The following is a 13,295-nucleotide window of genomic DNA, read 5'->3' on the forward strand; positions in this document are numbered from 1 at the left end:
TCCAGTTCCCTCTATTCCTTGCACGCCTTTCACCCTCCTGCATGTTCAGGCCCCGATCACACAAAATCTTTTTCACTCCATCTTTTCACCTCCAACTTGGTCTCCCACTTCTCGTTCCCTCCACCTCTGACACATATATCCTCATGGTCAATCTTTACCCACTCATTCTCTCCATGTGACCAAACCATTTCAAAACACCCTCTTCTGCTCTCTCAACCACACTCTTTTTATTTCCACACATTTCTTTCACCCTTACATTACTTACTCGATCAAACCACCTCACACCACATATTGTCCTCAAGCATCTCTTTTCCAGCACATCCACCCTCCTGCGCACAACTCTATCCATATCCCACGCCTCGCAACCATACAACATTGTTGGAACCACTATTCATTCAAATATACCCATTTTTGCTTTCCGAGATACTGTTCTCGACTTCCACACATTCTTCAAGGCTCCCAGGATTTTCGCCCCCTCCCCCACACTATGATTCACTTCCGCTTCCATGGTTCCATCCGCTGCCAGATCCACTCCCAGGTATCTAAAACACTTCACTTAATCCAGCTTTTCTCCATTCAAACTTACCTCCCAATTGACTTGACCCTCAACCCTACTGTACCTAATAACCTTGTTCTTATTCACATTTACTCTTAACTTTCTTCTTTCACACACTTTACCAAACTCAGTCACCAGCTTCTGCAGTTTCTCAAATGAATCAGCCACCAGCGCTGTATCATCAGCGAACAACAACTGACTTACTTCCCAAGCTCTCTCATCCACAACACACTGCATACTTGCCCCTCTTTCCAAAACTCTTGCATTCACCTCCCTAACAACCCCATCCATAAACAAATTAAACAACCATGGAGACATCACACACCCCTGCCGCAAACCTACATTCACTGAGAACCTATCCCTTTCCTCTCTTCCTACACATACACATGCCTTACATCCTCGATAAAATATTTTCACTGCTTCTAACAACTTGCCTCCCACACCACGTATTCTTAATACCTTCCACAGAGCATCTGTATCAACTGTATCATTTGCCTTTTCCAGATCCATAAATCCTACAAACAAATTCATTTGCTTTTAAAAATAATTCTGACATACATTGTTCTAAGCAAACACCTGATCCACACATCCTCTACCACTTCTGATACCACACTGCTCTTCCCCAGTCTGATGCTTTGTACATGCCTTCATCCTCTCAATCAATACCCTCCCATATAATTTACCAGGAATCATCAACAAACTTATGCCTCTGTAATTTGAGCACTCACTTTTATCCCCTTTGCCTTTGTACAATGCCACTATGCAAGCATTCCGCCAATCGTCAGGCACCTCACCATGAGTTATATTTACATTAAATAACCTTACCAACCAGTCAACAATATAGTCACGCACTTTTTTAATGAATTCCACTGCAATATCATCCAAACTGCTGCCTTACCGGCTTTCATCTTCCGCAAAGCTTTTACTACCTCTTCTCTGTTTACCAAATCATTCTCCCTAACCCTCTCACTTTGCACACCACCTCGACCAAAACACCCTATATCTGCCACTCTACCATCAAACACATTCAACAAACCTTCAAAATACTCACTCCATCTCCGTCTCACATCACCTCCCCATTAGCACTCTTTTCTGAAGTTCCCATTGATTCCCTTGTCTTACGCACATGATTTACCTCCTTCCAAAATATTTTTTTTATTCTCCCTAAAATTGAATGATACTCTCTCACCCCAACTCTCATTTGCCCTCTTTTTCACCTCTTGCACCTTTCTCTTGACCTCCTGTCTCTTTCTTTTATACATCTCCCACTCATTTGCATTATTTCCCTGCAAAAATCGTCCAAATGCCTCTCTCTTCTCTTTCACTAATAATCTTACTTCTTCATCCCACCACTCACTACCCTTTCTAATCTGCCCACCTCCCACGCTTTTAACTGCCACAAGCATCTTTTGCGCAAGCCATCACTGCTTCCCTAAATGCACCCCATTCCTCCCTCACTCCCCTTATGTCCTTTGTTCTCCCCTTTTTTCCATTCTGTACTCAGTCTCCCCTGGTACTTCCTCACACAAATCTCCTTCCCAAGCTCACTTACTCTCACCACTCTCTTCACCCAAACATTCTCTCTTCTTTTCTGAAAACCTCTACAAATCTTCACCTTCGCCTCCACAAGATATTGATCAGACATCCCTCCAGTTGCACCTCTCAGCACATTAACATCCAAAAGTCTCTCTTTCGCGCGCCTATCAATTAACACGTAATCCAATAACGCTCTCTGGCCATCTCTCATGCTTACATACGTATACTTATTATATCTCTCTTTTTAATCCAGTTATTCCCAATCACCAGTCCTTTTCAGCAAATATATCTACATGCTGTTCACCATTTCCATTTACAACACTGAACACCCCATGTACACCAATTATTCCCTCAACTTCCACATTACTCACCCTTGAATTCAAATCACCCATCACTATAACCCGGTCTCGTGCATCAAAACTACTAATACACTCACTCAGCTGCTCCCAAAACACTTGCCTCTCATGATCTTTCTTCTCATGCCCAGGTGCATATGCACCAATAATCACCCATCTCTCTCCATTCACTTTCAGTTTTACCCATATCAATCTAGAGTTTACTTTCTTACACTCTGTCACATACTCCCACCACTCCTGTTTCAGGAGAGAAATAATGCTTCCCACGCATTCCTTACATGTCGTAGAAGGCGACTAAAGGGGACAGGAGCGAGGGGCTGGAAACCCTCCCCTCCTTGTATTTTAACTTTCTAAAACGGGAAACAGAAGGAGTCACGGGGGTAGTGCTCATCCTCCTCAAAGGCTCAGATTGGGGTGTCTAAATGCGTGTGGATGTAACCAAGATGATAAAAAAGGAGAGATAGGTAGTATGTTTGAGGAAAGGAACATGGATGTTTTGCCTCTGAGTGAAACGAAGCTCACATGTAAAGGGGAAGAGTGGTTAGGGAATGTCTTGGGAGTAAAGTCAGGGGTTACTGAGAGGACAAAAGCAAGGGAAGGAGTAGCACTAATCCTGAAACAGGAGTGGTGGAAGTATGTGATAGAGTGTAAGAAAGTAAATTCAACATTGATATGGGTAAAACTGAAAGTTGATGGAGAGAGATGGGTGATTATTGTTGCATATGCACCTGGGCATGAGAAGAAAGATCATGAGATTCAAGTGTTTTGGGAGCAGCTGAATGAGTGTGTTAGTGGTTTTGATGCACGAGACCGGGTTATAGTGATGGGTATTTGAATGCAAAGGTGAGTAATGTGGCAGTTGAGGGAATGATTGGTATACATGGGGTGTTCAGTGTTGTGAACAGAAATGGTGAAGAGCTTGTAGATTTGTAATCTGAAAAAGGACTGGTGATTGGGAATACCTGGTTTAAAAAGAGAGTTATACATAAGTATACGTATGTAAGTAGGAGAGATGGCCAGAGAGCGTTATTGGATTACGTGTTAATTGATAGGCGCGCGAAAGAGAGACTTTTGGATGTTAATGTGCTGAGAGGTGCAACTGGGGGGATGTCTGATCATTATCTTGTGGAGGCGAAGGTGAAGATTTTTAGAGGTTTTCAGAAAAGAAGAGAGAATGTTGGGGTGAAGAGAGTAGTGACAGTAAGTGAGCTTGGGAAGGAGACTTGTGTGAGGAAGTACCAGGAGAGACTGACTACAGAATGGAAAAAGGTGAGAACAAAGGAGGTAAGGGGAGTGGGGGAGGAATGGAATGTATTTAGGGAAGCAGTGTTGGCTTACGCAAAAGACGCTTGTGGCATGAGAAGCGTGGGAGGTGGGCAGATTAGAAAGGGTAGTGAGTGGTCGGATGAAAAGGTAGGATTATTAGCAAAAGAGAAGAGAGAGGCATTTGAATGATTTTTGCAGGGAAATAATGCAAATGAGTGGGAGGTGTATAAAAGAAAGAGGCAGGAGGTCAAGAGAAAGATGCAAGAGGTGGAAGAGAGGGCAAAGGAGAGTTGGCGTGAGAGAGTATCATTAAATTTTAGGGAGAATAAAAAGATGTTTTGGAAGGAGGTAAATAAAGTGCGTACGACAAGGGAACAAATGGGAACTGCAGTGAAGGGGGCTAATGGGGAGGTGATAACATGTAGTGGTGATGTGAGAAGGAGATGGAGTAAGTATTTTGAAGGTCTGTTGAATGTGTTTGATGACAGAGTGGCAGATAACGGTTGTTTTGGTCAAGGCGGTGCGGAAAGTGAGAGGGTTAGGGGAAATGATTTGGTAAACAGACAAGAGGTAGTAAAAACTTTGCGGAAGATGAAAGCCGGCAAGGCAGCGGGTTTGGAGGGTATTGCAGTGGAATTTATTAAAAAAGGGGGTGACTCTATTGTTTACTGGTTGGTAAGGTTATCTAATGTATGTATGATTCATGGTGGGGTGCCTGAGGATTGGAGGAACGCTTGCATAGTGTCATTGTACAAAGGCAAAGGGGACAAAGGTGAGTGCTCAAATTACAGGGGTATATGTTTGTTGAGTACTCCTGGTAAATTATACGGGGGGGTATTGATTGAGAAGGTGAAGGCATGTACAGAGTATCAGATTGGGGAAGAGCAGTGTGGTTTCAGAAGTGGTATAGGATGTGTGGATCAGGTGTTTGCTTTGAAGAATGTATGTGAGAAATACTTAGAAAAACAAATGGATTTGTATGCAGCATTTACGGATGTGGAGAAGGCATATGATAGAGTTGATAGAGATGCTCTGTGGAAGGTATTAAGAACATATGGTGTGGGAGGCAAGTTGTTAGAAGCAGTGAAAAGGTTTTATCGAGGATGTAAGGCATGTGTACGTGTAGGAAGAGAGGAAAGTGATTGGTTTTCAGTGAATGTAGGTTTGCGGCAGGGGTGTGTGATGTCTCCATGGTTGTTTAATTTGTTTATGGATGGGGTTGTTAGGGAGGTGAATGCAAGGGTTTTGGAGCGAGGGGCAAGTTTGAAGTCTGTTGTGGATGTGAGAGCTTGGGATGTAAGTTAGTTTTTGTTCGTTGATGATATAGCGCTGGTCTCTGATTCATGTGAGAAACTGCAGAAGCTGGTGACTGAGTTTGGTAAAGTGTGAGAGAAGAATGTTTAGAGTAAATGTGAATAAGAGGAAGGGTATTAGGTACAGTAGGGTCGAGGGTCAAGTCAACTGGAGGAAGTGAAGTATTTCAGATATCTGGGAGTAGATTTGGCAGCGGATGGAACCATGGAAGCAGAAGTGAATCATTGGGTGGGGGAGGGGGCAAAAATTCTGGGAGCCTTGAAGAATGTGTGGAAGTCGAGACCATTATCTCGAAAGCAAAAATGGGTATGTTTGAAGGATTAGTGGTTCCAACAATGTTGTATGGTTGCGAGGCGTTGGCTATGGATAGAGTTGTGCGCAGGAGGGTGGATGTGCTGGAAATGAGACGTTTGAGGACAATATGTGGTGTGAGGTGGTTTGATCGAGCAAGTAATAATAGGGTAAGAGAGATGTGTGGTGATAAAAAGAGTGTGGTTGAGAGAGCAGAAGAGGGTGTTTTGAAATGGTTTGGTCACATGGAGAGAATGAGTGAAGAAAGAATGAGAAAGAGGATATATGTGTCAGAGGTGGAGGGAACGAGAAGTGGGAGACCAAATTGGAGGTGGAAAGATGGAGTGAAAAAGATTTTGAGTGATCGGGGCCTGAACATGCAGGAGGGTGAAAGGCGTGCAAGGAATAGAGTGAATTGGAAAGATGTGGAATACCGGGGTCGACGTGCTGTAAATGGATTGAACCAGGGCATGTGAAGCGTCTGGGGTAAACCATGGAGAGTTCTGCGGGGCCTGGATGTGGAAAGGGAGATGTGGTTTCGGTGCATTATTACATGACAGCTAGAGAGTGAGTGTGAAGGAAAGGGGCCATTCTTGTCTTTTCCTAGCGCTACCTCGCACACATGAGGAGGGAGGGGGTTGTTATTTCATGTGTGGCGAGGTGACCATGGGAATGAATAAAGGCAGACAGTATGAATTATGTACATGTGTATATATGTATGTGTCTGTGTGTGTATATATATGTATACGTTGAGATGTATAGGTATGTATATTTGCGTGTGTGGACGTGTACGTATATAAATGTGTATGTGGGTGGGTTGGGCCATTCTTCCGTCTGTTTGCTTGCGCTACATCGCTAACGCTGGAGACAGTGACAAAGCAAAATAAATATATAAATAAATATATATATATATACATATATATATATATATATATATATATATATATATATATATATATATATATATATATATATACGTTATCCCTGGGGATAGGGGAGAAAGAATATTCGTGCGTGTCGTATTCCCTGCGTGTCGTAGAAGGCGACTAAAAGTTCCCAAGTGTACTTTCGTATAATGATCACACCATCAGGGGAGATACAAGAATGATACAGAGGACGTAGAACTGTCAGTGCCATAATCTCTCCTCGTCATCCACTGATAGGTCTTTCTGATCTTTAGCTAAGGGCATCTCTAACAACTTCTGTCGCTCTACCTTCCCTTCACTTTTCCGCTCTGACGGTACTATAGCTATCTCTCCCGCAGACAAAGGCAATGCTCTTCGGTTTGCGTTTCTCCTCTAACTCCCCCTTAGATAATTCTAACATCCCTTCACCTTCTGATGCTCCTCTTACTAATCCTATGCCCCTTCCTGTAATCTCTTTTCGGACTGTCCGAAAAGCGCTTCTTTCTCTGGACACAAGCAACGCTTACAGTCCTGATGGCATCCATCCCCGTGTACTGAAAGAGTGTGCCTCTGAACTTGCACCTGTGCTTACTCGTCTGTTCCGTTCAATATCAAAGCCAAAACTTTTCCTTCTCCTTGGAAGCAAGCATTGATTCATCCAATTCCTAAAAAGGGTGAATGTTCTGGCCCATCTAATTATTGCCCTATTGCTTTGACATCTATCATTTCCAAAGTCTTTGAATCCCTCCTCAACTCCAATATCCTTCAACACCTCGAAAATCGCAGTCTTCTCTCTGATCACCGGTGTGGCTTCCGTAAGGCGAGATCCACTAGTGATATTCTTTCCTGTCTTACTATTATCTGGTCATCATCCCTGAAAGATTTGGGGGAGTCAAGTATAGTTGCCCTTGACAAATCTAAGGCTTCTGACAGGGTGTGGCATCGGAGTCTCATCTTAAAGCTCCCCTCTTTTGGCTTCCCTCCCTCACTTTGCTCCTTCATATCTAACTTCCTCTTAGTCCGATCTATTTCTGTGGCTGTTGATGGATCAGCCTCTCCCATTTCCTCCATCAAAAGTGGTGTCTCTCAAGGTTCTGTACCGCAACCTACACTTTTTCTTCTTTTTTTCAACGATTTCCTCTCCTCAACAAATAATGCAATGTACTCATACGGTGACGAATCAACACGGTATTCATCCACATCCTTCAATTCCCTCTTCTCTCACTCGACCTGCATCTCGTCTTGACACAGCTCCCTCAATAAACTCAGACTTAGACAGGATATCTCAGTGGGGTACACAAAATCTTGTTAAGTTTAAAGCCTCCAAGACCCAGTTTCTCTCATCTCTCTATAGAAAATTCCTCACATTTCTCGCTTCTCCTTCCTCCGGTTTGGTAATTCCACCTCTTGACTCAATGATCACACATGGCGTTACTGTAATATCCATTCTTTCTTGGAAACCCCACATTACAGGAATAGCTAAGTCTCCTTCTAAGAAACTGGGTGTCATGTTTAGGTGTCGAAAATTCTCTTCTAAACAGATAGTACATTTATACAAGGGACTGACTTGTCCTTGTATGGAGTACTGCTCTCACATTTGAGGTAGTTCGAGCTCTGTATCCTTACTTGACAGAGGTGAGTCGAAAGCGATCCGCGTTATAAACCGTCCATGGCTAACTTCCAAACCTGACTTCTTGCCATACGCTGCAGTGTTGGTTTACTTACCCTATCCTATAGGTATTACTTTAGGTTTTTGCTCCTGAGAGCTGGCTGCTTGTGTGCCCACACCACTAGCTAGACCACGCAATACTCGGCAAGCTATTGGGTCACATGAATAGTGTGTGGCCATCAGCAACTCAAGGGTGGGCCGTTTTGATGCCTGCTTCTTTCCCTATTCATCGAAGCTCTGGAACTCTCTACCCTCTCATGTCTTTTCCAATACTATGACCTGACACATTTCAAAAGACAGGCTTTTCACTTTCTCAAAAGTTCGTGAGTACTTTCCCCTCGTCTTCTCTTTTTCCATTTCATAATTCTCTCTACATTTCCATTAAGGTAGGGCCTTGATGTGGACTTCTGTCCATGACTGGAGCTTTCAACATAAAGACATGACAAACAAGGAAGAGACGTAGCTAAGACGTCATTGATAAACAAGTGTTACCGGGTGCTGGTGTTTGGGTCTGCCAATTCAGTTGTTACCTATAGCTCCTTTATCACCACAAATATCATTGAATCTTCTATAACTAAATTCACAAAGAATCATAACATTAAGATTAGTGAAGGTCTATACAAACTTGAAAGCTTTATTGTAAGAGCTTGCAGGAGTTGAAATAGATGGCGTATGAGAGCTGGAATGAGAGACTATCCGTAAACATCAGGTGAAAAATCATTTTGTTGAGGAGGTGAATAATGTGAGAAGAAAAGAACAAATGGGAAGATCACTGAAGAAAGCAAGTGGCATACCGCAAAGAAGAAATGAGAATATCATGAAGGGCTATTGAATGTTAGAATCAAGTGCAATTCAAACTTTTCTTTTGTACATAGGTCAATTTCATTAATTGCCTGGCAGCCATATTTCTATTCCTTCTTACTATCATCTTTTTTTGAAAAAAGTATGGAAATGATATTCATAAGCATATGAGGAAAATGAGCAACTATTTGACGTATGAAAAAAATTTTTGATCCATATTACTATAAACAATATAGATTCATTGAAAAATATATATACATTATTAGGAGAAATATTCAAATTCTGTTTCACTTCTGAGACACAAAACAGATTACTAAACTGGAGACTGTTTTTATATGGACTATGTGCTTCTTTGATTCATGTTATCCTGTCACTCATATCCAAAAATATCATTTGCTGATACCACTTGTGGTACTACTATCACCCTTTCAATTGCACTATATTAAAAGATAGGTTGGCGTTTTTTTTCCGGGGGGGGGGGGGGGGGGGGAACGTGAAGGTATTCGAAGGGTAAGAGTGGAAAGAGAAGAGGTGGTGAATGCCATGCAGATGATGAAGCGCGACAGCGCGGCAGGAGTGGATGGGATTTCAGTTGAATTTCTTAAGAAAACGGTGAGTGCGTTGTTGACTGGTAAGTTAGGATGTTCATTGAATGTATTGATCAAGGTGAGGTGCCTGAGGATTAACGGAATACCTGTACAATGCCACTGTGTAAAGGCACAAGGTACCAAAGTGAATGCTCGAATTATTGAAGTGTAAGTTTGTTGGGTAATAAGTTGCATGTGAGAGTAGTGATTGAAAGGGTGGTGGCGTGTGCAAAACGGCAGTTTGGGGAGAAATACTGTGTCTTCTGGAACGGCAGAGGACGTGTCGATCAGGTACTTGCTTTGAAGAATCTTTGCAAGAAATTCTTAGTGAGCGACAAGAATCTGTATGTGGCATATATGGAACTGGAGAGAGCTTATGAGAGTGTTGGTATAGATGTTCTGTGGAAGGCGTTACAAATACATGGTGTGGGTGTCGTATGAAGAAAGAGGGATAAGTGGTAAGGGATAGTCTGCGGCAAGAATAAGTGAAGTCACCATGGCTTTTTAATTTGTTTATGAATGGAGTGGTGAGGGAGGTAAACGGGACGGAATTGGAGAGAGTAGCGGATCTGCAGTCTGTTGTGGTAGAGAGGCAGAGTCAATTGTTTGTTTATAACTTCAGAAGCTGGTGCCTGAGCTTTGAGTGCGTGTGGAAGGAGAAAACTAAGAGTAAATGTGAATAAAACTGAAGTTATAAAGTTTCTTAAGACAAAGACACAGCTTGGTTTGAGCTTGAGCTTGAATGGAGAAAATCTGGGTGTGGACATGGCAGCGGATAGGACTATGGGAGCTGAAGAGATCTATTGGGTATGTGAAGGGGCTATAATCTTAGGTGCGTTGACGAGTGCGTGGAAAGAGAGGTCACTGTCTGTGAGGGCAAAGATAGATATGTTTGATGATATATTTGTCCCGACAAATGTAAGTTGTGAGTCTTAAATGCAAGTGTGCTGAAGATAGTGGATACGCTAGAAATGAATCGTTTGAGAACAACATGTGGTGTAAGGAGGGATGACCGAGTAAAGAATGTGGTTTCCTCAGTAAGAAAGAAAAAGGTAGAAGTGAGTAGAGTATATCTGAGAGAGCTGAGCAGGTTTTGCTGAAATGTTTTAGGCATATGGAGAGTGTGAGTGAGGAGAGACTGACTAGGAGGATATGTGCATCAGAAGGGAAGAGAACAAGGAGGGAGAGAATGAGGACGAGATAGAAGGATAAAGTGAAAGTTGTTTTATATTAACGAAGTCAACCTGCAGGAGGATACGAGGCATGTATGAGACAGATCAAAATGGAGCGATATGGTATACAGAGGATGACGTGATGTCAGAGCTAAATCATGGCATATACAGTGGTCAGGGGAAACCATGGAGGGGTCTATGGGGCTTGATTGTTCTTAGGTAAGTCTCATCGGTGCATATTATAGGTAGAGAGTGAATGTGAGCAAATGAGGCCGTTCTCCGTGTGTTTCTGGCGCCACCTGGTATGCATGTATGTATGTAGACGTAGATATACAGCGGAAGAATGGGTGCTTTGTGGTTGTGTTGATTCATATTGCAAATTTTATTGTCTATCTCAGTAAAGTAAGATGCATCAAGAGGTCTGATGAAGTTGTGATAATCTAATATTGCAAGAACATATGGAGATGCAATCTTCTCATACAGTTAAATCAAAATTCAATAATCATAGTTCTGTCACAAATTCCTATCATTTACCAGCGTCTTTGTAACAAGTACGCATATCAAAGTAGATCTTAATAAAGATTACGTCATAAAAGAAGGTAAAGAGACGTTTAACATACCATGTATTTAGCCGTAATGAGTAAATGATCCACATGATTAAGGTTTTGGATGAATGTATCTTTACCATGACACTTGGTAGTCAATTATTTTTTATTAAGAACCACACAGTTAGTATTATTCAACTCTGACTTTCATCATAAGCACTATAGTGAAAGACAAGATGAAATAAATCCTGACTTCACAACACACGTACAAATACACCCTCCGGTGGCCGGCGACACACTGATCGCTCTAGCGGCGGCAGACTGCCTGCTCCCGGAATAACGCCACAGTTGCCAGTTACTCGCGAAGTTCTTTTTATTTGTAATATCTACCATGCAAATTGGTTTATAGGAAGACTAAGAGTGAAATCAAATATCGCTCACGGTTCCTTCTCTTGTCTGAATATTTACGTATCTCAGGAGGATTCTCTCAACATTCTATCATCAACTCCTTCCTTCATGAGTCAGTTCTCGCTAGGGAAAGGTTTCGACCAACGCACTGTGTCCCAGGAGTGTTCTATGGTCGACCCAGGTAAGTGAAGATATCAACAAGCCGCTTATGCGGCTCAGGTAAATGAAGTTATCAACAAGTTGCCTGTGTGACCCAGGGAAGTGAAGTTATCAACAAGTTGCCTGTGTGACCCAGGAAAGTGAAGTTATCAACAAGTTGCGTGTGTGACCCAGGAAAGTGAAATTATCAACAAGTTGCCTGTGTGACCCAGGGAAGTGAAGTTATCAACAAGTTGCCTGTGTGATCCAGGGAAGTGAAGTTATCAACAAGTTGCCTGTGTGATCCAGGGACGTGAAGTTATTAACAAATTGCCTGTGTGATCCAGGGAAGTGAAGTTATCAACAAGTTGCCTGTGTGACCCAGGGAAGTGAAGTTATCAACAAGTTGCCTGTGTGACCCAGGGAAGTGAAGTTATCAACAAGTTGCCTGTGTGATCCAGGGACGTGAAGTTATCAACAAGTTGCCTGTGACGCAGGGAAGTGAATTCAACATGAACTCGCTTGTGTGGCCCAACCAGTGAGGGTGTCACAAAGCTGTTTGTGCGATTCAGCTGAATAATCCATCAACAAGCAACTTGTGAAACAAAGGAAATGAAGCTATAGCAGCCTGCTTGTGTGGCCAAGGTCAGTCAAACTATTAACCAGCTATAATGAAAGTATCAAAGTAGTGTCAATGAAGGTTTCACTATAATGAAGGTATTACTATACTAGTTATGAAGGTATTACTGTACTGGAAATGAAGATATCACTGTAGTAGTAATGAAGGTATCACTATAATAAAGGTATCACTATAATGAAGGTATCACTATACTAGTAATAAAGCTATCACTATACTAGCAATAAAGGTAGCACTAAAATGAAGGTATCATTATACTAACCATGAAAGTATCACCATACTAGTGATAAAGGTATCACTATACTAGTAATGAAAGTATCATCATAATAGTAATGAAGGTATCGCTATACTAGTAATTAAGGCATCATCATAACGAAAGTATCACTATACTAATAATGAAGGTATCACTTTATGAAGGTTTCATTTAATGAATATCACTATATGAAGGTATCACTTATAGAAGAGGTATCATTAATGAAGTATCATATAATGAAGTATACTATATATAATGAAGTTATCACTATGATAAAGGTATCACTATAATGAAGGTAACACTGTAGTAGTAATGAAGGTATCAGTATAATGAAGGTATCACTGTAGTAGTACTGAAGGTATCACTTTAATGAAGGAATCACTGAACTAGTAATGAAGGCACCATTATAATGAAGGTATCACTCTACTAGTAAGGAAGGTATTACTAAACTAGTAATGAAGGTATCACTATAATGAAAGATTCACTATAATAAAGGTATCACTATACTAGTAATGAGAATATCACTATAATGAAGGTATCACTATACTAATAATAAAGTTATCACTTAAATGAAGGCATCACTATAGTAGTAATGACGGCATCACTTAAATGAAGCTATCACTATACTAGTATTGAAGTTATCACTACAATGAAGGCATCACAATACTAGTAATGAATGTACCTTTATAATAGTAATGAAGGTATCGCTATACTAGTAATGAAGGTATTACTATAATGAAGGTATCACTATACTAGTAAGGAGGGTATAATTTTAATGAAGGTATCACTATACTAGTAATGAAGGTATTACTATGATAGTATTGAAGGTATCGCTATTCTAGTAATGAAGGCATCACTATA

At 41.4% G+C, this 13,295-nt stretch overlaps 1 protein-coding gene across 1 annotated transcript in view; it reads right to left on the reverse strand.

Annotated features, from left to right (window-relative positions):
* Positions 1-11,284, reverse strand: part of LOC139755697 (uncharacterized) — a 705,696-nt gene extending 694,412 nt beyond the window's left edge. The window contains exon 1 of the mRNA XM_071674343.1: positions 11,074-11,284. Within this exon, the coding sequence (XP_071530444.1) occupies positions 11,074-11,076 (3 nt within the window). The 5' untranslated portion in view covers positions 11,077-11,284. The remainder of the gene's footprint in view (positions 1-11,073) is intronic.
* Positions 11,285-13,295: the final 2,011 nt, after the last annotated feature.

This window comes from Panulirus ornatus, chromosome 19 (genome assembly GCF_036320965.1).
Source record: "Panulirus ornatus isolate Po-2019 chromosome 19, ASM3632096v1, whole genome shotgun sequence".
Lineage (NCBI taxonomy): Eukaryota > Metazoa > Arthropoda > Malacostraca > Decapoda > Palinuridae > Panulirus > Panulirus ornatus.